General features: G+C 39.4%; 1 protein-coding gene across 1 annotated transcript; it reads left to right on the top strand.

The window, feature by feature from the left end:
* The first annotated feature begins 1,384 nt into the window (after positions 1 to 1,384).
* LOC139977610 (glucosidase 2 subunit beta-like) lies at positions 1,385 to 26,266 on the top strand. The gene is made up of 12 exons (XM_071987034.1): positions 1,385 to 1,591; positions 3,347 to 3,463; positions 3,986 to 4,081; positions 5,928 to 6,109; positions 6,968 to 7,182; positions 8,955 to 9,033; positions 10,056 to 10,148; positions 11,442 to 11,784; positions 12,918 to 13,077; positions 16,780 to 16,854; positions 17,681 to 17,780; positions 23,908 to 26,266. Exons 1-12 carry the CDS (start codon positions 1,486 to 1,488, stop codon positions 24,055 to 24,057), a joined length of 1,716 nt encoding a protein of 571 aa, XP_071843135.1. The 5' UTR covers positions 1,385 to 1,485; the 3' UTR covers positions 24,058 to 26,266.
* Positions 26,267 to 27,439: the final 1,173 nt, after the last annotated feature.

Here is a 27,439-nt window from a genome sequence, read left to right as displayed (position 1 = left end):
CAATCGTCGGATAGCTCTCGCCTTCTCTTATTAGGCTAACTTAAACATTTAATAGCTACAGTTGTATCAAAGACAATTACTGGCTATAGTTGTATCAAAGACATTTCAGGCCTATCTTTGTATCTATAAGTATCAGAAGTTGAAACGTAAGACTACTCTGTACGTGTACCTTGCTAATTTTAAATGCATTATGTAGTATTGAATTAGACATTTAATAGCTACAGTTGCATCAAAGACAATTACTGGCTATAGTTGTATCAAAGACATTTCAGGCCTATCTTTGTATCCATAAGTATCAGAAGTTGAAACATAAGACTACTCTGTACATGTACCTTGTTAATTTTAAATACATTATGTAGTATTGAATTACGTACTATTTTGACTCATTTGTCTTTTAGGTTTAAAAGTGATATTGAATGAGGTGTCTCAAGTTAGCAAGAGGCCAGGGAACCAGAATGAACACTCGGGAAGAGCCGTTTCCGGCCATCTGGGGGGTTTGTAAAACCAAAAATTTTCTTGTACGCTATGCGCCAACCGATGGTGGCGCTTCGCTCAGATAGTCGTGTCTACAACTTGGAAAATCCATATCAATCGCAAAAAGTGCTCCCCCTTTCAAATTCCTGGCTACTTCGCTGCTGGGCTATACACCATCGTCCGTCGGATGGGGACGTTAAATGGCGGTCCCGGGAGCGAATTTGTTTCAGCTTTGCAATTCCAGAGTTTTCAGCAAATCAGATTGCTCGTGACGTCAGCATCAATAATGACAATCGCTTGGAAGTTAGAGGACATACGCTGAATCAGAAGAATGACAAGGTCCATATGTCATAAAATGACAAAACATAAATGAGTTCATTGATGTCACTGAAAAATGAACAGATTAATGTTTGTTGTTGATTACTAGATTAGGCCGTATAATTAGTCTGGATTTTCCTGTCTACTAAATTTGGAAAATGGTACGCGATTTATCAAGGCTTACACAACTTTTCTGTTGATTTATACGTATCTCCATTTAAACATTTTGGTAACCTCGAAGTGCCAGGTTTCAATGGTGATGACGTACCTTTCCCGGCGACCCAATCATGAGCGATTATTTACACATAATTGCAAACCTGTTTGGGGGGGGGGGGGGAATTCGCGTCCCGGTAGCAGTAATGGGAGCGAAGGCCCTGTCCGTTATTCTCTGAACAGTTATCGAAAAGAAATGGCTTGAAATAAGCCGGTGTTCATCCACGATCTAACACAGATAGGGCTCAAATAAGCTTGATTCTTGGGTCTCTAAACTGAACAAAAATCGCTGTCGTATATGTATAAGCTAAAGATCCTTTATAATATAAGCTAAAGATGACGTATACCCAGAAAGTGTCACAGTGCTATTACAGATTCCTTTCCTTTCGGCAGTTACGTCTCCATTGAATTAAAAACAGTCATTGCATGTGAATCTTGCTTGTGAAGGTTCAAGTGACAAGTCCATTACAAAGTTATATCATGAAGCTTGGTGACTTCTATTTGCAAGTTCTGCTAGTTTTCATTAGCTGGAAATTTCAGGTTAATAATGGACAAAGCGAAAGACCTCGAGGAGTGTCTTTGAGTAGTAAGTAAATTCGAAATGTAGCACACTTGCTACAGTATTTAGACCTAGGGGCCTAGCCGTACCCTTTGTGTAAATTTCGTATGATAGGACACACCGAATTAGGACATGTGATACCGGGAATACAAATGTGTCATGCAGTCTTGATCATTCAGAACTTGTTAAGTTGTACTAATAGCTTAAGTCTGAAAGGCTCTTCCAGCATTTTTCCTGGTAGCTTAACTCATACTTCATAGGCGACTGGTGAGAGATGAACTGTCATTTCCTGTACGTACGTCTATGGTAATACCAGTTCCACGAGAATAGATAACATGGCATTTTGTGAAGTACTTTGTTAGGGCATACCTCGTACAAAGTGACCGTGATAGGCTTGTTGCAGTGCATACTCATATTCTATTAACAGACAGACTAAATTCCTCTTAACCAGTATTTCCTCTAAGAAGTTTTCCATGGTGTCAAAATGCCCATTATCAGTACATTTGACTCATTAACAAATGCGGAGCATGTGCGCTTGACACAAATATGCAAGCTCGTTGAGTGAAGCCCTTACAGATAGGGTCCAAGGCCCGCTTTAGGGCCTTAGAAGCACTGAGATTTTAGGTGCTTTCTGTTGCCATATAGCTTATGAGCTGTATTTGGCACCAATTGAGGTAAAACTTAAGAATCGTTTTTACTGATTTATTTTGTGGTATGGTATTCTTGCAAAAACATTCTGACCTGAGTCCTGTTCAGTTGCTTTTCCACACAATCCGATGTTAAATAAATTCCTTTTTTGTTTCACTCTGGCCCCTTAATGCCCTTATCATTTCTGGGCTTTCTGGGGTTTTTTTTGCGTTCAGATTTAGCTATGTTGGTTTTGGTCTTATCAAATCATGTAGTTTTACTCAAATTTTTAGTTTATATGTATGATGGATGTGGGCTGTAAATAGGCTATGCCTATCCTATTTGTAACATTTTTAAACATATAACCGCACGTTTGGCATGCATTAGGTGTGCGCGAATAGCAATGCGGTTCAACCTTGCAAGTACAGCATCGAACATGTGTTAAATATTATGTTGTAGCATTTAGTGCAATGCTAAACATCGCCGTGTAGTGTGTGCAATGCATGACTTTGCTCGTTATTGAGCTTTATAGCTACAGTAGCCAGCAAAATCTGTGAAAAGTAGCCTTGGTGTAAATGGCATGGCTTCGGTACAGTAAACGATTGCTAATCAAATTTCTGACTGTAACTTTGGATATAATTTGCAGGAAGTTCCGAACACCATGTCTTTGAAATGTGTCTGGCTTTATTTTGATGTTAGGTATCTGGTATGTAACATCTTACCAATTTCAGGAGCGAATGAAATTCTGTTTTGTGATTTTTTCCCCTTGGAACATCAGTACATCAAATAGACAAGCCATTTTATCATTATGGCATTATACAGGCTATCTAAAACTAGGAAGCTAAAACTACCTCAATCAGTTTGCCTTTAGAAATACTTCACAAAAATGTAACAAGTTCACAAACTGGGTACCACTGAAATCAGAAGTCGCAGTCTCAAGTAAATCTTTTACTATTGGCGAGATGAAGAACTTAGAGAGTTGAGAATGAGGCAAAGGAATTTGAATACTCCAACCAAGTACAGAAATATTTCCATTTTCCAAATTAGATTGCTGTACCGTTGAAGTTCATACCTGATGATGGCCTCCAACTCTCTGTACTGTAGATTTAACTGCCAATGTTTTGCATCTTTTCGTTCTGTGTTTTATTTTTACAGATGGGCCTCTTTACAGTAACAACGAGTACTTTACATGCCTTGATGGATCCCTGACCATCCCTAGCAGCAAAGTGAATGACGATTACTGTGATTGTACAGATGGAACAGATGAACCTGGTACCGGATAAAAAACTTCTACATTTAAGATTCTTATATATATTTCTTTCTTTTCATTTTGTTACATAAATCTGAATATCAAATTATGCATTCGTCAGTGAATTACTCAATGGTATGACAGGGATCCCTACCAACTAAAGGGCTGGATCTATGTTTCCTTCTTCCCGACATCGTCATATCTATAGTAATGGGCCGCATCTCAAAAGTTAAACAAGCAACAGGTGCCCTTCATTTACAGTTTGTGTACAGTACAGTAGTTTTAAGTCTTTAGTTTGTATTTTGAAATCAGTGACCCCTAGTCAAGTTCTCTGTACTCCTGTCAACTATTGCAAACCAGAGTGAAATAAAGGAAAAGGAAAGGATAAGAAAGAAGAGAAATTGCCACCAAACCATTCCCAAGACATGCAAATTTGTTGTTCTTCCATGAATGATTCTTGTTTTTCTTATTTAGTTACTCATTTTGAAAGGTTTACCTTCCCTACTCTTTACTAAATTAGAAATCTTTTGTTTTGTTACTCACAGGTACATCTGCATGCCCTTCAGGAAAGTTCCATTGTAGCAACAGGGGATTTAGACCTCTCTACATTCCATCATCTAGAGTAAACGATGGTATTTGTGGTAAGTCTCACTCATTAATGTGAAAATGTGGCTGCCATTCAGAGATTATAATTCCTTCCAAAGTGTACTTTTTTTGTTTTTGAGATAACTCTTTGTTTTTTATTTGCTCAGGTTTAAAATCTCTCCTCTGTCAACAAAGCTGTATTTTTATGACAAATTTTTTTTGGGGTAAATTGAGTATGATTTTGTCAGGTAAGATCCTGTGAGTCTATGAGGATGCCATTGCAAAATGACAGAGGCTTTCTTGTACATGCATGTGTTAATGTAAGAGCCTAATTAATATTTTCCAGATATGCTTTATTGGCTCCAATTATAGCACGCAATAGCTAAGAAAGTTTTGTGATTACGTATAAATCGACCTGCCAAGGTCGTAAATCGACCTCAGGCTGTCAATTAGCCTGCATAGCTACTTTACACCATTAGGCTCTTTGTATAAAGACTGTGTGGAAATATGTTTATGTCATTAATCATACAGCATCACACAAAGACCCTCATACAAGAAAAAATATGTGGCAGCCGTTGCAGACTTATTGGTAAATGAGGTCATTTCTCGACCAAGGCAGGTCGATTTATACGTAATCTCAAGAAACTTTTCCATGATAGCTTGCTATAGTTTGGGTCTATACAGCGGACGTTTAAGGTATATTTCGTAAGCCTTATATTATGAAGTGTGTCATCTCTGTTTGATCTCGGGGGGGGGGGGGGAGGGGAATGTTAGATTTTTATACTTTGTGCAAGTCTCTCTGGATTTGAATTTTGTAACAAGGAAGTAGGGATACAAAACTTTGCCACTACAAAAGTGACTTGCATTCATTGTTAAATATTTAAGCCAAAAATAAATTATTCGGTTTTTTTCTCATATTACATTCACTGTTAGATATTGTCATATTATGTTGGGAGGGGGGAAGACCAGGGGGTTGGGAAGGACAAGGTTAGGGATGGATGAAAGAGTGGATAAATGTGGAAGAGATAGGGGGTGGGGGGTGGGGGGTACAAGATGACATCAAATTGTTAATGTTATGCTCTCTTTGTGTTAGTTGATTACTATAAGTTAACTGAAATGTTTGAGGTTACCAATTTTTTAGAAAACTTCTAGATGAAGTTTAACGCCCCAGGGTTTGAACTTGCCCTCAACCCTCCTTCCCTTAAATGTGGTCACATTTTGCATAAGCAATCTGCATTTATTTATGAGGTGTTATATCTTCATGTGATTTTGATGTTTTTCAACATGTTCCTGATATCTGGCCTACTAATTCAGGACCAGCGATTCACTCTAGATAAGGGAACTTCCAAGTTTCTTTGACTACTCAACGACAGTAGCTTGCATGAATTGAATTTGAATTTATTGTCCACATCGGAAATTCGGCTTACACAGGTCGTAAAAAAAAAAAGGAAAAAAAAAAAAAAAAAAAGCAATAGTATAAGTATCAATAGACTGCGATACACATACAGTAATAAAAACATATGTACAGCAAGTCCTACAAATAAGAAACTTATCTTCTCACTTGTGAATTAAATATATGGATAGAGTTAAGCACAAATGAGTATGTAGCGGCCCCTAAGTGTACGTGGTGGGCATAAACGCAGTCCAGAGCGGTTGTAATTATTGTACTGAAACAAAGGGTGTTTTGGGTCTTGCATGATATGTTTCAATTTATTGCAGACCCTCTCATGATACAAGTACTCTAATGATGGTAATTGAGCACCGATTACACGCTGAGTAACTTTTCTAGATTGCTCAAGCATCTTCACATCTTCACATATGTCTGTGTCCGATGGTGTAGGTTCATCCGTCCATGTTCCCAAACTATTTTCAAACTGCTTTCTTTTCTCTCTTCTTGATCAGACTGCTGTGATGCATCTGATGAGTATGATTCACCGGCGAGGTCTTTGTGTGCCAACACCTGCAGAGAACTCGGCAAGGCAGAACTTGTAGCTAAAAATCATGAAGCAGTCGTCATGAACGAAGGATTTGAGATTAGGAGAAATTATATCGAGAGAGGATTAGATACAAAAACCCAGAGACAGGTGAGAATCTTGCTCAAATGGATATATTCCAGTTGCAGTTATTTGTAAACGATTATCTCGTAAAGGACATTATTTTTATACACTGTCAATTGAACAAAAATGCTATCTCAATATGTTGTCCCTAACTCTAAATATGGTTGATTGACTGTAACTGTATTTTCGGTGACTTAAGCCTACCTTTACTCCCGTAGGTGGCCTGTTTTGTCAATAATAGTTCTGCACTCCCTGTAATAAATTTATTGTTGATTTTTAATTTTTTTAAATGTGATACATTGGAATGGTTTCTTTCGTTTCAATGTTGGCTGTATAAGAATTTCATCAAAATGCAACATTCATTTTTTTTTTTTTTGAAAGATTATATTCCTCTGTTCATAAAATGGTTTTATACAGTCAAAATAGAAAAACAAAAAGAAATCTATTTTTAGCTCATTTGCCATAATGACATCATCCACTCTGCCATTGCCAGATGCATGAATTCACAAAATATCAAAAATTCTGACAAAAAAATGGTATTGCTATAGATGCAAAATGCTATGACAATGTTGTTTCACCAAAAGATGAAGAAATTTCTGCAAATTTCTGTTAAGTAATGAAGTTTGTGGCCTTCTTTTTTCTTTGTTTTTAAATATCAAAGATTCTGAAAAAAAATATTGTATTGCTATGCAAAATGCTATGACAATGTTGTTTCACCACAAAATGAAGAAATTTCTGCAAATTTCTGTTTAGTAATGAAGTTTGTGGCCTTCTTTCTTATTCTGCCTTTCTGGACATCTCACAACTTCCAGAGATTTTCATCTTTCTGAATGGGGCATATTTTTTTTTCTTTCGTTTTACCTTTTTTTCTTTTTCTTTGATCAGCAAACTCTGGAGAAATTGAAAGAAGAATTGGAGCAGATAGAACAATTGAAAGATGAAAAAGAACAAGTGAAAGATGACGCAGAGAGGCCAGAGAAAGATGCAATCGAGAAGCACAAGGCTGCCTGGGAGGAGGTGAAATCTCAACGAGAAGCAGAAAGGGAAAAAGAGAGAGCTGCAACAGCGTTTAGTGAGCTGGATAAAGACCAAGATGGCAGGTACAAAATGATCCAGCATGCTATTAATTTTTTGTTGTTGCTGTTTTATGAAAGAAATTCTCTAGCCTGTTTGTTGGGCACCTATTAGTCCTCCTTTCGAGGCTTCAGACATTAAAGCTGTGTCTATAATAAGGCCTGCATATTTTGCATTATGTAGCTCACAATTGCAATTGATTGCTTTTTTCGTTCATTCATTAAAATCTCCCAAAAGCTTGAGTTAAATTTGGGATGACGAATAACAAATAAATGAAACAATTAAAGTAAAAACAAATTTATAAACAACAATAAAAACAAACAAAAAAATTAAAAATGACGAATAACAAATAATGCAGGAATTTCCCCCCTTCCCTCCCCCAACAAATATTTTTAATGTGGGACCTGAGGAATCAATGCAGGAATACCGCTTAACCAGTAGTACATGAATGCGTTTATGGTTTGCAGGGATGTGCCCAGGAATTCCTGAGTGCCGGGTGTACTGATCGCTGTCCTGGGGGAGGGGTCTAAGGGGGATTTTTGATGGTGCTCAAATACCAAATGTTGGCACTTGTGTAGCTTTTTAAGCACATACAAAAGTACTAGTTTTGCTAACAATTTACATTGTTTTAATTTTTTTTTTTCAATTTGTGTTGAATATATTGTTAGGAATGCTAGGATTTTAGATGAAAATAGTGCTGGGCGGGATTCACGATTTTTAACACAGTGCTGGGCGGTAATTTTTAGTGCTGGGTGGGGCCGCCCAGCCTGGGCACATCCCTGGGTTTGCGAACAGAGTTTTAATAAGTACACTGTATGCTATATATGTTAGAATGTGTAGGTATCATTCGTTTCTCCTTTGTGGTTTTGCTGTTGCTCATTTTCTTCTCTTCCACGTTTGTGACGTCTGCATCCGTAATGGCATATATACATGATCGGATGTTGATTGCGGTGTGCTTCACACCGTCGCTTGTAAACATGATTGCTGTCATCGTGGCAGCTCGGACATTTTCTATCTTGAAAGATTGATATAGGTGCAGAAACTAATAATATGTTCAAGAGCCGAGGAAGTTGAATATAATTCACAAGACAATGGGTTCAGTGGTCAACAGACAGAGGCAGTATACTTGTTAGAACCTATTAACTGTATTCCTTGTGGAGTGCATTGTATCTTTAAGTTTAAAAGTGGAAAAAAAGATGATGTATTATGCTTCTTTCTATATTGAAAATTTTAATTATAATCATCATATTTACATTTATAAAGCACAGACTAAGCCACCAATAATGGTTTCAGGCACATCACAATAATACCCTGGTCAACGATAACCAGTCAAACATATAGAGACAATCCCTCCACATGGCAGCAGCTAAACAGCGCCCAACTGACAATTTTATCTCACAGGTCCCCCTTTATATACCTGGGTGCATGAAGAGAGGCAATGCAGGAGATGTAGTGCCTTGCCCAAGGACACAACATCATTATCTGGCCAGGACTCAAACCTGAAAATATTAGATCACAAGTCCACTACTACTTTAACCACTTTTATACCACAACATGCCCATGTAGGCAGAGCCTGTGTGGTGCTATATAAACACTTCAATATAAACACTTCTCTATTACAGAACAGGTGTACAAAGTATGCCTCACACTGAACACGAGAAATGAATTGTTTCTGTTGAGAGATGCTCTCGCCCCGCTTTGTAGCAAGGTGAACATGGCTTCTATAATGCAAGATGTCATTAAGTAGTCTGTTTTGCTTTAAGTCTATCACAAGAGTTGTTATGATTATGTCTTTCAGAGTCACATTTGAAGAGATTCTGTTTCATCCAGAACTCGATCCAGATGATACCAATGAATTCACGCCAGAAGAAGCCATGGTGAGTGAATTCAGATTAGTCGTAGAGCATGACATTACAGTATATAGGTTAGAAGTGAAGTCTACCCCACTCCCAGGCACTATAATATTACCTTCTAATTACACATTAGTTACTTTAATTGAAATCTGTTTGTTTACTTGTTTTGCTGCTCAAGAATTTGACATTTTTTGACCTCATGGACAGAGGATTATGCCGCATTTTAACTTTGAAGTCGTTACACTCTGTGGTGACACCAAAAATCCTTGCTTCCCGGGCCTTATTTAGTTTTTTTCCTAGGCTAACCATGATCCACACATTTCTATGAAAGACCTTATATCACAATACAGTATATACTCCCCAGTCATTGATGTCTTAACTGCACATTGACTGATTTGCTTCGATTGCACTGGGGCGCTCCAGAATTTCTATGGGAGGCTGTATGTATCAATCGATTAGAATGGGGTGCTCCGGAATTTCTATGGGGGCAGTATGTATGATTCGATTGCAATGTGGTGCTTCAGAATTTCTATGGGGGGCCGTAAGTAAGATTCAATTGCAATGGGGTGCTTCAAAATTTTTATGGGGGTCAGTATGTTTGATTTGATTGCAATTGGGTGCTCCAGACTTTCTATGGGGGGCCGTATGTAAGATTCGATTGCAATTGGGTGCTCCAGAACGAAATGTTGGCAACAAATTTAAATTCATTTACTGGTATAACATGCTCATTAACATTTGTTTGGTGGATAAAAGTCAGAGTTAGATAGGGTTGCAATCTTATTAATACACAGTAAGTTTGGTCAAATTGCTGACCAATAGCCCAAAGTAACAACAAGAGGGCAGTCTACGGAGTTGCATATCTCATCGTCAGCAAATCTTTGACCATGTGACCGTTGACCTTGACACCCACGTATTTTGATATTACTTGACATTTCCATTATACCTGTAAAGCCAGGAAAAAAAGCTTGAATTGTCTTCTTGTTGTATGATTTCATTACTAACATTATTTCAATATTTTCCGTTTTACTCATTTCTTTCATTCGTAGAGTCTTTTAGCTGAAGAACCAGAAGTCTTTCAAGATAAATTTGCTCAATTTGTTTGGGAGAAGATTAAGGACAAGTATTCAATTACGCCAAAGGTAAAAAACAGCTATAAAAGATTTGATATAAAGAAATAGAAATCGAATGCACAATATGCCAGTAATGCTGCACATACAGTGAATACTGCATGCATTTACTGCTTGAATGCATTACATACAGTGAGCACCTGAACAGTGTGGTTCAGTTTTAATAGTTACGAGCAGGTTAAGTTATGTTTTAGTGAGTTACATTTTAAGTATTGCACATAGGTTAGTCACAATTGAGTGAGTTTGTAACAGATAACTCATGTTTAAGTGTGTTACAGATAACTAACTCAGGTTTCAGTTAGCTGCATATAGGTAACTTATGTTTCAGTTAGTTTGTAATAGATAACTCATGTTTAAGTGTGTTACAGATAAATAACTCAGGTTTCAGTTAGCTGCATCTAGGTAACTTATGTTTTAGTTAGTTTGTAATAGATAACTCATGTTTTAGTGTGTTACAGATAACTAACTCAGGTTTCAGTTAGCTGCATATAGGTAACTTATGTTTTAGTTAGTTTGTAATAGATAACTCATGTTTTAGTGTGTTACAGATAACTAACTCAGGTTTCAGTTAGCTGCATATAGGTAACTTATGTTTTAATTAGTTTGTAATAGATAACTCATGTTTTAGTGTGTTACAGATAACTTAATTAGGTTTCAGGTAGCTGCATCTAGGTAACTTATGTTTTAGTTAGTTTGTAATAGATAACTCATATTTTAGTGTGTTACAGATAACTTAATCAGGTTTCAGGTAGCTGCATATTGGTAACTTATGTTTCAGTTAGTTTGTAATAGATAACTCATGTTTTAGTGAGTTACAGATAACTAACTCAGGTTTCAGTTAGCTGCATATAGGTAACTTATGTTTTAGTTAGTTTGTAGTAAATAACTCATGTTTTAGTGAGTTACAGATAACTAACTCACATAGGTAACTTATGTTTTAGTTAGTTTGCATTAGATAACTTATGTTTTAGTGAGTTACATATATTTAAATCAGGTTTCAATTATCTGCATGGTTCTGTGAGTTTGTCACAGAGAATTTGCACTTTCTTGAGTAATATCTGAATGCTGCATATAGGTAGTTCGTGTTTCACTGAGTTTGTCACAGATTACTCATGTGCTAGTGTTTTTTTATCAGATAACTTATGTGATATTCTCATAAAGCTAAATCAGGTGTTAGCTTAAGAGATTTTTTGTCAACTTTTAGCTCTCACATACACATACACTTATGTTGTCATGGGTTACAGTACATGTAACTGAGGCCATCATCCGAAAACTCTTTTCAGAAAACTCTATTCTTCCTCTCAGACGACAGAGACACCTGAGATCCCGGAGCCTCCTGCACCTCCGGCACCCGTGGACGAACCTCCAAAGACGGAAGGTGCCGGAGATGAGGCAGAAGACGACCTCACAATCGACGAGGAAGAGGAGGCAGCGTTTGAGGATGACTACGACGACTACGACGAAGACGATTACGATGAACCACTGGAAGACGAGGACCTCGAAGATGAGGAGGAGGAGGATGACGACGATGGAGATGAAGATATCAGAAGATACCGAGAGATGAGAGAAAAGAGGAAACAGAAGAAGGATCAAAAGACTGATGATGACATGCCAGAGTATGATAGCTACACAAAAACACTTATACAAAGTAAGTGGTGATCTGGTCTCTAATGGGAGGTTACACTCATACAAAAGTAAGTGGTGATCTGGTTTCTAATGGGAGGTAACACTTATACAAAGTAAGTGGTAGTCTGGTTTCTAATGGGAGGTTACACTCATACAAATAAGTGCTAATCTGGTTTCTAATGGGAGGTTACACTCATATAAATTAAGTGCTAATCTGGTTTTTATAGTGGGAGGTTACATTCAAAGTAAGTGGTGATCTGGATTTTAATGGGAGGTTACACTCATACAAAAGTAAGTGGTAATCTGGTTTCTAATGGGAGGTTACACTCATACAAAAGTAAGTGCTAATCTGGTTTCTAATGGGAGGTTACACTCATATAAAGTAAGTGGTGATGGTGTCTACTGGGACCTTACACTCATACAAAAGTAAGTGCTAATCTGGTTTCTAATGGGAGGTTACACTCATACAAAAGTAAGTGCTAATCTGGTTTCTAATGGGAGGTTACACTCATATAAAGTAAGTGGTGATGGTGTCTACTGGGACCTTACACTCATACAAAAGTAAGTGGTAATCTGGTTTCTAATGGGAGGTTACACTCATACAAAAGTAAGTGGTTATCTGGTATCTAATAGGAGGTTACACTCATTGAGAATGACTGTGAGCGTCACAAAATTGGGATATGTTATGGAAGAGCTAAATCAGCTGGTAACAGTTCATTGTATTACTTGTGAACACATGTGAGCACCATTACTGGGCTAACAGTATGTGATAGAGACTACTGTCATGAAAGACTTCACCAAACAGCTTAAGAGAACTCTTATGCCATTCGGGAGATGTCAGGTCATATATATACATGTAAGTACAATTAACAAGTACAGTAAGTGTCATGGCTTGACAATTAGGTTGATGACATACTGGTTATATTACATAACTGGACCTGCGGTTACTGCTGGTTGTTGCTACCCCTGTGTTCTGCCTAAGAAAATTTTTATACCACTTGGGAGATGTCACCTCATATATGTACACATGTCTATACAATTACAAGTAAATATTATGGCTTGACAAATAGGTTGATGACATAGTGGTTATATTACATAGCTGGACCTGCGGTTACTGCTGGTTGTTGCTACGTCTGTGTTCTGCTCTGATTTCAGTTGCCGATGATGCTCGGGCGGAATACAACGAGGTAAACGATAAAATGAAAGAGATTGAGAAGAACATCTCCACTCTAGAGAAAGAGATGGGTGTGGACCTGGGAATGGAGCATGAGTTTCTACCACTCCAGGGAGAATGCTATGAATATTCAGATAGAGAGTATGTACAATATTGAAATGATCTCCATCTCCAGGGAGAATGCTATGAATATTCAGATAGAGAGTATGTACAATATTGAAATGATCTCTATCTCCAGGGAGAATGCTATGAATATTCAGATAGAGAGTATGTACAATATTGAAATGATCTCCATCTCCAGGGAGAATGCTATGAATATTCAGATAAAGAGTATGTACAATATTGAACTGATCTCTATCTCCAGGGAGAATGCTATGAATATTCAGATAAAGAGTATGTACAATATTGAAATGATCTCTATCTCCAGGGAGAATGCTATGAATATTCAGATAGAGAGTATGTACCATATTGAAATGAGGCAGTAGGCAAGTAGGCAAGGCCTAGAGGGTATGTCCACCCAAGTGGTGAACAAGAATTCATTATGGAAGGCCTAGTGGTATGTCCACCAAGGAAGTGTTAGTGTACTGTGGTAAACAAGAATTCATTATGGAAGGCCTAGTGGTATGTCCACCAAGGAAGTGTTAGTGTACTGTGGTAAACAAGAATTCATTATGGCAGGCCTAGTGGTATGTCCACCAAGGAAGTGTTAGTGTTCTATGGTGAACAAGAATTCATTATGGAAGGCCTAGTGGTATGTCCACCAGGAAGTGTTAGTGTATTGTGGTGAACAAGAATTCATTATGGAAGGCCTGGTGGTATGTCCACCAAGGAAGTGTTAGTGTACTGTGTTGAACAAGAATTCATTATGGAAGGCCTAGTGGTATGTCCACCAAGGAAGTGTTAGTGTACTGTGGTAAACAAGAATTCATTATGGAAGGCCTAGTGGTATGTCCACCAAGGAATTGTTTGTGTTCTATGGTGAACAAGAATTCATTATGGAAGGCCTAGTGGTATGTCCACCAGGAAGTGTTAGTGTACTGTGTTGAACAAGAATTCATTATGGAAGGCCTAGTTGTATGTCCACCAAGGAAGTGTTAGTGTACTGTGTTGAACAAGAATTCATTATGGAAGGCCTAGTGGTATGTTCACCAAGGAAGTGTTAGTGTACTGTGTTGAACAAGAATTCATTATGGAAGGCCTAGTGGTATGTCCACCAAGGAAGTGTTAGTGTACTGTGGTAAACAAGAATTCATTATGGAAGGCCTAGTGGTATGTCCACCAAGGAAGTGTTAGTGTTCTATGGTGAACAAGAATTCATTATGGAAGGCCTAGTGGTATGTCCATCAGGAAGTGTTAGTGTACTGTGGTGAACAAGAATTCATTATGGAAGGCCTGGTGGTATGTCCACCAAGGAAGTGTTAGTGTACTGTGTTGAACAAGAATTCATTATGGAAGGCCTAGTGGTATGTCCACCAAGGAAGTGTTAGTGTACTGTGGTAAACAAGAATTCATTATGGAAGGCCTAGTGGTATGTCCACCAAGGAATTGTTTGTGTTCTATGGTGAACAAGAATTCATTATGGAAGGCCTAGTGGTATGTCCACCAGGAAGTGTTAGTGTACTGTGTTGAACAAGAATTCATTATGGAAGGCCTAGTGGTATGTCCACCAAGGAAGTGTTAGTGTACTGTGGTGAACAAGAATTCATTATGGAAGGCCTAGTGGTATGTTCACCAAGGAAGTGTTAGTGTACTGTGTTGAACAAGAATTCATTATGGAAGGCCTAGTGGTATGTCCACCAAGGAAGTGTTAGTGTACTGTGTTGAACAAGAATTCATTATGGAAGGCCTAGTGGTATGTCCACCAAGGAAGTGTTAGTGTACTGTGGTAAACAAGAATTCATTATGGAAGGCCTAGTGGTATGTCCACCAAGGAAGTGTTAGTGTACTGTGGTGAACAAGAATTCATTATGGAAGGCCTAGTGGTATGTCCACCAAGGAAGTGTTAGTGTACTGTGTTGAACAAGAATTCATTATTGAAGGCCTAGTGGTATGTCCACCAAGGAAGTGTTAGTGTACTGTGGTAAACAAGAATTCATTATGGAAGGCCTAGTGGTATGTCCACCAAGGAATTGTTTGTGTTCTATGGTGAACAAGAATTCATTATGGAAGGCCTAGTGGTATGTCCACCAGGAAGTGTTAGTGTACTGTGTTGAACAAGAATTCATTATGGAAGGCCTAGTTGTATGTCCACCAAGGAAGTGTTAGTGTACTGTGTTGAACAAGAATTCATTATGGAAGGCCTAGTGGTATGTTCACCAAGGAAGTGTTAGTGTACTGTGGTAAACAAGAATTCATTATGGAAGGCCTGGTGGTATGTCCACCAAGGAAGTGTTAGTGTTCTATGGTGAACAAGAATTCATTATGGAAGGCCTAGTGGTATGTCCACCAGGAAGTGTTAGTGTACTGTGGTGAACAAGAATTCATTATGAAGGCCTGGTGGTATGTCCACCAAGGAAGTGTTAGTGTACTGTGTTGAACAAGAATTCATTATGGAAGGCCTAGTGGTATGTCCACCAAGGAAGTGTTAGTGTACTGTGGTAAACAAGAATTCATTATGGAAGGCCTAGTGGTATGTCCACCAAGGAAGTGTTTGTGTTCTATGGTGAACAAGAATTCATTATGGAAGGCCTAGTGGTATGTCCACCAGGAAGTGTTAGTGTACTGTGTTGAACAAGAATTCATTATGGAAGGCCTAGTGGTATGTCCACCAAGGAAGTGTTAGTGTACTGTGGTGAACAAGAATTCATTATGGAAGGCCTAGTGGTATGTTCACCAAGGAAGTGTTAGTGTACTGTGTTGAACAAGAATTCATTATGGAAGGCCTAGTGGTATGTCCACCAAGGAAGTGTTAGTGTACTGTGTTGAACAAGAATTCATTATGGAAGGCCTAGTGGTATGTCCACCAAGGAAGTGTTAGTGTACTGTGGTAAACAAGAATTCATTATGGAAGGCCTAGTGGTATGTCCACCAAGGAAGTGTTAGTGTACTGTGGTGAACAAGAATTCATTATGGAAGGCCTAGTGGTATGTCCACCAAGGAAGTGTTAGTGTATTGTGTTGAACAAGAATTCATTATTGAAGGCCTAGTGGTATGTCCACCAAGGAAGTGTTAGTGTACTGTGTTGAACAAGAATTCATTATGGAAGGCCTAGTGGTATGTCCACCAAGGAAGTGTTAGTGTACTGTGTTGAACAAGAATTCATTATGGAAGGCCTAGTGGTATGTCCACCAAGGAAGTGTTAGTGTACTGTGGTAAACAAGAATTCATTATGGAAGGCCTAGTGGTATGTCCACCAAGGAAGAGAGGTATATTTGGTTGGAACCACAAATTAATAGGGAAGGGCCTATTGGTATGACTGACTTACTTTATACATGTCACACTGACATGTTGAGCTCAACTAAAGCTATGTTACTGGGGATTCGGAGCTGGATCATAATCCGAAGTATGGTAGCGTAACTAGGGACTTAATGTCTGGGATGTAACCTGAAATTTGATTGGTGGAGAAGGGTTACCTTATAATAGATGGGCCATTACTTTACACGGAGAGAAGGTGTTAGGGGGGGGGGGGAGGTATTAGTGGTACTGTATAAGAAGTTAGATCAGACTTTGACTGATACTCTCTTTTTATTTTTATTTAGGGTTGGTTAGGATCGAGGTGGGCAGGCAATATCTGCTAAGACCTCATGAACATTTATTGCTGATATGTTAAAAATGTTACTATAATCTGACTTCATTTTTTCTGAACACTGCTTTAAATTGTTTATGTATCTTTGTATATTTCAGGTACACCTATAAGCTGTGTGCCTTTGACAAAGCATCTCAGAGATCAAAATCAGGCGGTTCAGAGACATCTTTAGGGTACGACAATATCTGCTTTTACCATCTTATCGGTGTAAGCTGTAGAACGGCTGGTTGCATTCCAACACCAGATTTAGTACGTAACCGGTATTTCCTGGACGTTACCCGCGGCAGTGGTGGCAGGGCCATGATGAAACTTCTATGAAACCGTGTAGAACCGTAACCATAAACTGACATAGAAACTGTTTGCACGGTACCACGGATCGATAAAGAAATAGTACAAGGAAAGAAGCTTAATTGTTTTTACAAAGCAGGACCTTCAAGTTTCTTAACCATCTCCATCTTTCACAAAACCTTTCAGGGCAACTCCAACATTTTGAAAGGTTTTGGTCGGGTCAAACTTTTTCCAGCTATCTAACTGTAGAGTCCAGTCTAGGATACTATTAAAGGAAAAATATAGGCATGCAATCTGTTTAAAAAGCAATCAATATAATTTTTTGGTCTTACCGAAAAAAAAAACAGTTTCAGCTTAAAAATGCTGTACATTGGTTTTCCATGAACTCGCCTCAGAATACACTAACCGGTGAACAATTTTACAACAGAAATGAGTGACAGTTTGCAAATATTTCCCCCTTAACGGTCTTCTTTATTAGGTTCTGAAATAGCTCTGCAGACACTTTAAAAGTTGGCAGAGGATTTGCTTCTTTTTTTTTAGATACTTCATTGTTTTCTTGTTTGTTTATTTGTTATTTGTTTGTGTTTTAAGAGTTCGTTCAGTATATTTTAAGTTTTATCTGTTCTTAGATCCTCATGGAAGGTATGTCTTCATTACACATGATTTATTCTCACTTCATTTTTAAATATATCCTATCCTTTTGCTTTGCAGAAAATGGGGCGAGTGGAGTGGCCCTGCAGACAATAAATATAGTGAGATGAAGTATACGGGTGGCCTTAAATGTTGGAATGGTCCAGATAGGTCCTGTGTGGTGAGTAAATATGGTATATGGGTGCTAAGACTCACAGCATGCCATTGGTTCTTAAGTTTGAGTGGAGTGGCCCTGCAGATAATAAATATAGTGGGATGAAGTATACAGGTGGCCTTAAATGTTGGAATGGTCCAGATAGGTCCTGTGTGGTGAGTAAATATGGTATATGGGGTGCTAAGACTCACAGCATATCATTGGTTCTTAAGTTCAAGTGGAGTGGCCCTGAGGATTATAAATATTGAGATGAAGTATGCAGGTGGCCTTAAATGTTGGAATGGTCCAGATAGGTCCTGTGTGGTGAGTAAATATGGTATATGGGGTGCTAAGACTCACAGCATACCATTGGTTCTTAAGGCAGTTCTTTGCATTGTCACATCGTAGAACGAAGAGAAAAAGAAAGAGAAAACACGACCGTATTGCTCTTCCTACCAGTGTTCAGTTAAAGAAGACATGTTTTGTGCAAAACCTGTAAACTGATTCTATTCTGGAAATGTTTGGACATACAACATGAATAAACGAGCCACATTGAATATGACCTTTGATCAACCATGCACGTATTTCAAAAGACAGTTGCAGACCTTGAGACTTACATCGGGAACTCCTTACTTTCTGGACAAATTACTTATGCATTTTCCCACGCCATTGGCGCTCAACTATACCGTAGCCTGCCAAGGGGAACCAGTCTAGCAAGCTCTATCTGGCCAGATCAGGTGCCTTGGTCTGGTCATTCAGTACCACCCAAAAGACAGTTCTCATTGTCTTCCCGACTGGTGGACAAGTAACCAACAGTTGACAAAGTTATCGAAAAACTTTTCTGATTTAGAATACGAAAATTTAAAAATTGTTAGAAGCCTTCATTTCTTAATGGTCATAATCTGCAAATCCTGACATGTACACTGAGGGAATTATCTTTCTCTTTATATGTTTGCGTAGATATAGTACATTTAACCCTGGAGCTCATGATTCAACCAACAACAATTATAGGCAACTTGTTGTTAACAACAATTTTTTAATTTTTTTTATTATATATATCTATATATATATATATATAGGCTGCATTGTGTGGTGCCGCTAAGTAGGGTGTTGGAATGCTTGGGGATTGACCACTCAATTTCATAACCTACCCCTTTATCCTTCAAGTCCCAAATAAATTTGGATATTTCTGTTTCCTTGGCGTAGATTTTGTTTCGAAAAGATTTTGTGTGGTTGTTGTACCTTACCTTGAATGGGCCACCGCACATGCCGATGTATGAGTTGGTAGTGTCATTGTGATGAACTTCTGCCTTGTACACAATTGCGGCGGATAAGCATTTCCCTGCCAGGGGGCAGTCACTTGGGTTCCTGCAATTGCATTCTTTTGTAGGGTTTGGAGGGTTGGCCATTGCGAGGTTCCTTGAGTTGTGTGCTGTTATTATTGACTTGATGTTGTTCATGCAGCTATAACTGATTTTGACATTGTTACGGTTGAATATTTTGTGATATCTGTGTGATGGGGGGAAGTGCTTTGAAATGAGCCTCAGAAAAGATCCTCCAACGTTGCTTTTAACATTTTTACTGCAGGGTGGGTTAAACCAAATCGTATTTCGGTGGCGGCGCTTTTGTTTGGCTGGTTGGTGTTGTGCGGTTTCTGTGTATGTGATCTCTTCGTTGTAGCCGCAGGCCTTCAGGGCTTCAGTGTAGGTGGGGGAGGCGCTGTCAAAAGCATGTTTGCTAGATGATAGTTCAGATAGTCTTTTGCTGATTGTTGCTGGTATGTGTTTGATGATGTTAGGGGGTGGTTGGAATTGGCGTTCACGTATGATGGTTGGTCTCCTGGTTTCTTGTATGGTTGGGACTGGCCAGAGTTCAGGTCAAGAGTGACGTCGAGGTAGTCGACAATTTTGAGGTTTGATGTGATAGTGATCTTTAATCCAAAAGATTTAAATGTCTGTATGAAGCTTTTCCTCAGCTTATTCATCTCCCTTCCTGATTTAGCGTCAAAGACTGCGAGCCCGTCGTCGCGATAGAGTCCAATGCTTTCGTTGCTAAATTTCTGTTTAAGGCTGTCTAAAATGTACAAGCCAACCAACTCGCAGACCTCTGCACCATCAAAACTCCCCATGGTGACGTCAACACAGCTGTTGGTATCTCGTTTTTGCCACGGTTTGCCATTATCAAACAAAAGGGATTTTCTGGAGTGGTATATGGCGTCGATGTCCGACCGGGAAATGCTTGTGTACTGCCTGGCCCATGTAATAACCTCAGAAAGGAGGGGTTTGGAGATGGACGGGTAATAGTCGACAATGTCGAAGACTAAAAATGTTTTAGTAGCTTTGCTTTGTACGTTCTCAAACCATCGGATGACCTCCCCGGTACTTCTCCATTGGTTGGCTTTGCTGGCTTTACGGATAGTTTCGTTTATGCTTTCAAGGATGACCTTGCTGACCTTTCCCATTTCCAATTTGGCGGGATTGATGAGACGGCAAGTTGGGTTGTTATTGAAGTTGTCTTTATGGTCTTTAAGGGTGATAAAAGCCTGTTTCTCCTCCATAGGTGATATTCTGTTGTCTATCTGAAGCTCCTTGGCGATTGTTATAAGCTTGTTGTTAATATTTGTAACGGTACGGTCAAGGGCGTTGTAGTCAAGTGGTTAAGGCAGTGGACTTGTGATCTAAGGATTACAGGTTCGAGTCCTGGCCAGATCATTGCGTTGTGTTCTTGGGCAAGGCACTTTATCTCCATTGCCTCTCTTCACCCAGGTGTATAAATGGGGACTTGCGAGGTAACTTGTAATATAGTTGAGTGCGCCGGTTTGTGTCTGCACCCTATGGGAAGTCCCCCGGGGGACACGTGGTTGTGGTGCACTGTGGTGCCCCAGGAGAGATTGATTGAACTGTGCACACTTTGGTGTGTAGGTGTGACAAGTTACCAATGACCAGGGTTAAGTTGTAAAGTCGTGCGAGAGAGCCTTGGTCCTGAACAAGACTGTAAACCTAAATAATAATAATAATAATAATAATATTTTTGCGTTATATTTTCCTTTAACAATTTTCTGTAGTTGTCGGTGTTCATTTTGTAGATGTTCCTCGTTTTGTCAGCAGAAACCAGTGTTTTGTTTGATGAATTGATAGTCTTTAAGTCTCGCCTAAGTTTTGATTGGAAAGGGTCATTGCAATTTCTAAATTGAATGTTTTCAACCATGTGAAGGAGGTCATGCTCAAATTCTTTCATATCCGCAACTTGGGGTGGGCATTTACGGGATTTGAGGCCGAAGTTGCTATTAGTATCCATATCATTGTTTTCCTCATCTCTGTCAAAGAAGAAAGCCTTCCATCTCATTCGCTTTATCAAAGACTTGACTTTTTCTATTAGTCGTTCAGCGATGGAATTGGAATGTTCTTAAGGGAGTAGTTTAAGTTCAGGCGGTCCATTGTGTGTAAACTGGTTCTTCCAGTAAATGTAGAGGGCTCAACTTATCAGGGGCTGTACTATAACACGATGTCACACTTCTGGTCGAAAAAGTGCTCGCATACCGAAACGTTAGGAACCGTCGGTGATCTTTGTGTACCATGATGTGTAGGTAAGCGTCCCGTAAGTCTACGGTCGCCGCCCACATGCCCTTTCTGAGCAGAGGTAATATTAGATTTAAGGTTTCCATGCGGAAGTGTTTTGGCCTGATATATTTTGAGTTCAGGGGTTTTAGGTTTAGGATGGGACGCCAGGTGTCGTCCCGTTTTTTTTGTCAGAAAGAAAGAGGACCGGAAGAGCAGTCCCATCCCTCACGGTACCTCTACAATTGCCTGCTTGGCCAGCAGGGCAAGAATTTCCCCACTCTAGAGATAGGCGTTTGACGGGGTCTGTGGGTGTGGGTGTCTGCCTTCCTCCGCCCCCGAAGGGTTGGCTGGAGGAGATTTCTATTCGATATCCGTGTTTGACTGTGTCCAACACCCACTTGTCCCCGCCAATGGATTCCCATTGCTGGGTGAAGTTTGTAAGTATCCCCCCCACCTGCGGAATGGCCTCGGTGAGGTGGGCACCCCTAGGGCTGGGCAGCGAACGACGGTCGAGTGGAGGAGTGGTCATTGTCCCGTCTGGAAGGTGCCTCTAGGTGTCCAGGAGCGGGTCGGGCGGTATGCCGTCCCCCTGCTTCTGCCTCTGAGAGCTCCTCTGCTCAGTGGTCTGGCGGGTGCTGCGCTCGCTCCCCTGGTTGGTTTGTTTTCCCTTGGGCGGAAGGGTCTCGGTCTTTGTGTGGCCGAGGGTCTAAATTTCGACTTAGCCAGGGTCTCTCTCCGGGCTACCTCTTCCTGTAGCTTTTTCTGGAAGCTGCCCCCAAAGAGGTCTTCCCCGAGGACTGGCAGAGCCAGCATCCTGTCCTTTGCCTCTATCGATGGCCAGTGAATGGCGGAGACGATGTTCTCCCTGCAGGCTTTGACGGATCGTGTTGCGACTCTCGCAAACTGGTCATATGCGAGCCTGACCAGGGGTCCCAGCAGTAGAAGGAGCTGGCCCGCTTCATCCCTGGAGACCTGGTTATCGTCCTCAGGGAGCTGCTGGTGATGCCGCATAAGAACTTCGGCCGACAACATCAGGACTGAGGCAAACTTCATGCCGGAACGGGCCGCTGTATCCACTTCCACCAGAAGTTCCTCCAACTTTCTCTGAGCAGGAGTCTTAAAGACGTGGGAGGAAGAGGCCCCTTGCTCGGCCTTCAATCTTTCTTTGGCCTCCTGGGGGATGGTTGGGCATTTAAATAACGCCCTCCAGGCCTCGTCTGGCACCCTGACTGCCCTGGCTGGGAACGCAGTCCACCTGTTCTTGTCGGCTATGGCCTCGAACCTGTCGTAGCATGTCGCATCAACGGGCATGGTGGTCTTGGGTTTCGATGACGTCTCGCCGATTGCCGTCAGCTTAGACACCCGACCTGCCTTCTGTGGCTATATATATATATATATATATATACAAGGACATTCCGTTGGCAGATAATGTAAGACTTTAACATCCAAGAGAAAAAATATTGCACACAGTTAGTTGAAGAACCCATCTCAATATCTTGTCCCTAACCGAAATATGATCGTTCAAATGTACAGAATTTTGACTGGCTAAACCCTCGGTTCTTCCCTCAAGTCAAATCACAAAAGGTGGTCTGTGATGTCATCTGAGCCAAGAGCTTTACTAATACTTTTAATTATCTTTCCTTGTTTTATCAGGCATGAGCTAATTTGCGGAATATCTCGGGGACAAAAACTATTATCCTAACACACTGTAGCATATGCAAACTGGAGCCTATACCGCAATTTTTGCAAAGTTCCGTAATTTTTTTTTACCTCAGGCTCATCCCTGTTTTATAGTTGAAACCTGATAAGTTTTGTAATGTTTGCTTGGCTGTCAGTGTTTCCTGTAGTTAGAATATCATCAAAATACAACTTGTTCTGGAAAATATGATTTTCCTCTATGGATAATAAATGATTGAAATATAAGTAAAGAAAAAACAGAGACATTTTCAGCTGAGTTTCTCAGATGACATCATTCATTCTGCCGTTGCCAGGTGCCTTTACAAAATGTCACTAAATGTTAAAATAAAATCCATATCTTTGCGATACAAAATGCTATGAAGATGTGGTTTCGACCTTAAGATGCCAAAAAAGGTTTCTGCAATGTTGCTAACAAATAAGTTTGGCCACCAGAAAAGCCTTTTAATATGTATCTATTATTTCTTCAAACATTACTACATGTTATAAAGTATCGACTTGAGATTAAAGCATGTTGAATAATAGACTGGTCTCAATTGGGCAATAACAGAGTTATTTCCAATATCTTCATCTCAGTACCAGAATATTGTGTAAAAGTAGTGAGTTTTTTTCTCAGTCATTCTTCTCAAAGTTGAACGTAATAAATGGACCACCACAGACCTACTGAAAATACCTGATGTCCTAGTGTTTAAGAGTTTACATAGCTAGGAAAACCATTTTGTTTTTTTTGCTTGTATCATCAAAGGTTAAACCTTTATCATTTGTTTCTCTTTGGAAGCAAGTTAGAATAAATGCACACTTACATTTTTCTTAAAGTTTGTTTACTTTAATATTTTTCCTTGATGCAAATTTTTTTCTTTTTTGTTTTGGTTCTCTCTTCCTTTTTGCATTGATCTCAGGTCAAACTTAAATGCGGGAAAGAGAATCAGTTGATGGGAGCCTCAGAACCAGAGCGATGCGTCTACGAGTTTACCATGACAACCCCGGCTCTATGTAACAAGAAAATCGACTTGACGTCGGGAAATATGGACGGACATGATGAATTATGAGAAACAGTTGTCGCTAGCATCAAACGAAGGGGAACTTACGAATAGGATGGAGGAGGGACGGGTTTTTTTTCATATTTTTTTAATATTTTTTTTTATATGAATGGATCTTTTTTGGTTCGCTGCAGAGCCAAATTTCTCAAGTGTATAATAAAGATGTTCTACGTGTTTGAATGGAGAGATTGGCGATGTCTCTACTTAGCTTGGTAAAATTGGTTTGTGCCTCCCAAACAGGATTGTTTCCTTAACTCTCCTTCACTAGATCATTTTCATCCACTGGCAATGATTATCAGGGATGTGCCCACGCTGGGCGGCACTAGGGGCCCCGCCCAGCACTAAAAATTACCGCCCAGCACTGTCTTAAAAATCGTGAATCCCGCCCAGCATTAAAAAATGTAAATTGTTAGCAAAACTATTACTTGTGTATGTGCTTAAAAAGCTACACAACTGCCAGCAATTGACATCTGAGCACCTTCAAAAATCGAAAAATTTCTCAAAGGGGAGGGGGACACCCCCTCCCACTTAGACCCCTTCCCCAGGACGGCGATCAGTATACCCGGCACTCAGGAAATCCTGGGCACATCCCTGATTATGCAGTCTTTATGTAAGCTAGCTCAGAAGCTTGGATGCAATCCTGTGGAAAGGCAAAAAAGGAAAGGAAACATTCATCTCAGAGATTGGTAGTAAATATGAAAAGATGAACAATTGCTTGTTAGGACTATCAATGAGAAGAAATCAGAACACTACCTTATTAAATCCCAAAAAATTTGCTGAAAGTGATGAGATAGATATACTTTTGGTTCTTTGGGTTGGTTCTAATATCATGGACAACATTAGCCTTTGTCGCGTGTGAAGAATACATTAAATCTGCGTGAAGCTCCCAAACCAATTCAGATTTTTCTTAAGCTGCTTGGGGAAGTTGTTACTGACATTTATCTCTATCACTCAGACCAATAATAATGGTAGGGTGTTGGTGTCTTCTTTGATTAAGCCTTTTGTTAGCAACCTTTTGTAGTTTTATCAGGTTCAGAACTTTAAACTCTATGTAACATCTGGTTGTGAAATTTGCAGTTCTCTATTTAGATTAGGATATTGGAGCCTGTGTAACATGATGTATGGACTACTTCCTTGTAGAGTTCCATTGCTGGAAATGAAGTTCACTCTAGATTATCTCATTGCAAACAAGATGGAGGTTATCAATAGGCTAGCCCATAGGCCAAATACAAGATGGAGGTTATATATATATATATATATATACTGTATCTATATATTTATATGATGTGATTAATTTCTGATGAAACATAATTAGTCTCTATGACAGGTGCCACAATAATATATGATAACGTTGTGCAGGTGATGTTTCCGTGAGATAAGATTATCAGCTTTACAATAATCCTGGTGTGTATGCGTCAGCCATTTGAATTGTGCAGTTTGTGCGGCATTTGCCACAGCGTGATATATGGTACTCTATCAGAAGTACAGTAAGGTTTGTCCTCGTATTCAAATTGTGATTTCAAACAGTTCGAATGATAGTTCAAAGGGTTACTTTTCATAATCCTGATCTTTTAATTTTATCTTGATAATCCTGGTGGGGATAAAACGAACTAATGCAAAATACTGTGCTGTCACTGTGTAACTACAGTTAACCTGTTTGCTAAAAAGTTCACTTATCTTGCAAACTTTTAGTATGGAAAACTTGGCAACAGAAAGTAAGAAACTGAACCAAGATCCTTGGCATATTTCCCCCTTCCATCAGTCAAACTATGGGATACCTCTGAACGATTCCTTAAACTTTGTTCTTAACTTTGCTTCCTCTAAACAGTCGATAACGTCCAATATCAACGACCTCTTGTTGTTTGTTTCAATTCTTGTGCACTTTATGTCATAGTAATGTCCTCATTGAATGGTAATTGAAAATCCTAAAATTAAAAAAATCTGATTTCCTTCATTTGTTTTCTTCCATTTTTTTTTTTTAAAAGATATAAAATAGTCTCCATGTCTTCAGAGAAGAGAAGGAGAGAAAATAATTCTCATTCGTTTGCTATATCTTTCATATCTGTATTAGTGACCGTGTGTAAGCCAAGCTTCTCTTTCATACATTGTTTGTAATACCAGTTTATAAAGGTATGTTGCTGATTGCATAACTGCCCACCTGTAAGATCATTGTTAGTATCAAAATACAAAAGACATGATGGACTTCATAGCTACATGATATTTGTGCTTAATTTCATTTATTTTGGTCAGCATGACTGTTTTGTTACTATGATTATTTATTTCTTTTTTTTCTTTTTCAATCCGTTCATAGATTCCCTAAGTTTTGCATAAGTACCATAGACAGGGCTGCAACCAGGGATTCTGAGTTAGGAGCACCAACCGTATAGAGAGAGGCACATGTTTGTACCCTGTAACCTCGTGCAGATTTTGGTTCCGTTGATGGTGACACAAATGGAGAGCGGGGGGGGGGGGGGGACATATGCCTGCAATGGAGGGCACTCCACCCTTATTTCCCAGCCTGGCTTCGTGTCTGAATTGATAAAGTATTGAATTTTTAGCAACATATGGTGTTTTGTTTAGGAGCAATTTGGCGGGATGTGGGTGTGGTGACGTAACATCGCCATGATCAAACAGCTTCAGTCTCAATGTATTGGGACTGAAGTGGAGAGTGGATCAAGTTATAATCTTTTTGTGCCAAGGCTAAATACTTTGGGTGTCTTTTCTTCAAAAGTACATGATAGGCTGAAGAAGAACTATTCATATTGTTAGTTTATTCATAACTTTCTTTATTTGAAAACATGATGTAAATAGGCTGTACGGAATAGAACAGTAAAAACTAGCTTTAATATTGAATAGATGGATCAGGAAGCAAGGGCGTGTAAAACCTTAAAACTTCAACTTTCCCATTACTGGAAGTCATAGGCGTAGGAGGCGGGGGGGGGGGGGATGCAGCCTCCTCCCCCAACCAAATATTTCTGGCAATATGCTGAGAATTTTTCGGGCACCTGCTGAAAGAAAAATAATTTGCAATGTGTTTTTAATGGTTAAACTTATATTATTATTATTATTAGTATCATTCTTATTGTATCAACTTCCCTAATAACTGTAACCAATATGGAAGGGTAATAACACGGCAAATGATTGTATGTTATTGGCATGCGATGTAATAACCGATACATGCCCTATATGATATGCACATTAACATGTTGACAATTTTTTTTCGGGCAGGTCATTACAGCCCCTCCCCCCCCCCCTCCCCCAATCAAGTTGAGCTCCTACGCCTATACTGGAAGTGCCCCATGTTTTATTCCTTGCTGAAAACACATGTAATCTGTGAGATTGTGATTGTTTATGCGTGGCTGTATGCGTAGGTGTGCGTATCTGTGAGGAA

The sequence above is a fragment of the Apostichopus japonicus genome, chromosome 2 (genome assembly GCF_037975245.1).
Source record: "Apostichopus japonicus isolate 1M-3 chromosome 2, ASM3797524v1, whole genome shotgun sequence".
NCBI lineage: Eukaryota > Metazoa > Echinodermata > Holothuroidea > Aspidochirotida > Stichopodidae > Apostichopus > Apostichopus japonicus.
This window is presented reverse-complemented; position numbering and strand designations above follow the sequence as displayed.

What these genes read in the sequence shown, in the direction of transcription:
- LOC139977610 (XM_071987034.1), top strand. Translation starts at nt 1,486, where the DNA reads ATGAAGCTTGGTGACTTCTATTTGCAAGTTCTGCTAGTTTTCATTAGC. An exon ending in TCGAGGAGTGTCTTTGAGTA is followed by an intron (nt 1,592 to 3,346) that starts GTAAGTAAATTC and finishes TTATTTTTACAG; the next exon opens with ATGGGCCTCTTTACAGTAAC. An exon ending in GTCCAGATAGGTCCTGTGTG is followed by an intron (nt 17,781 to 23,907) that starts GTGAGTAAATAT and finishes CATTGATCTCAG; the next exon opens with GTCAAACTTAAATGCGGGAA.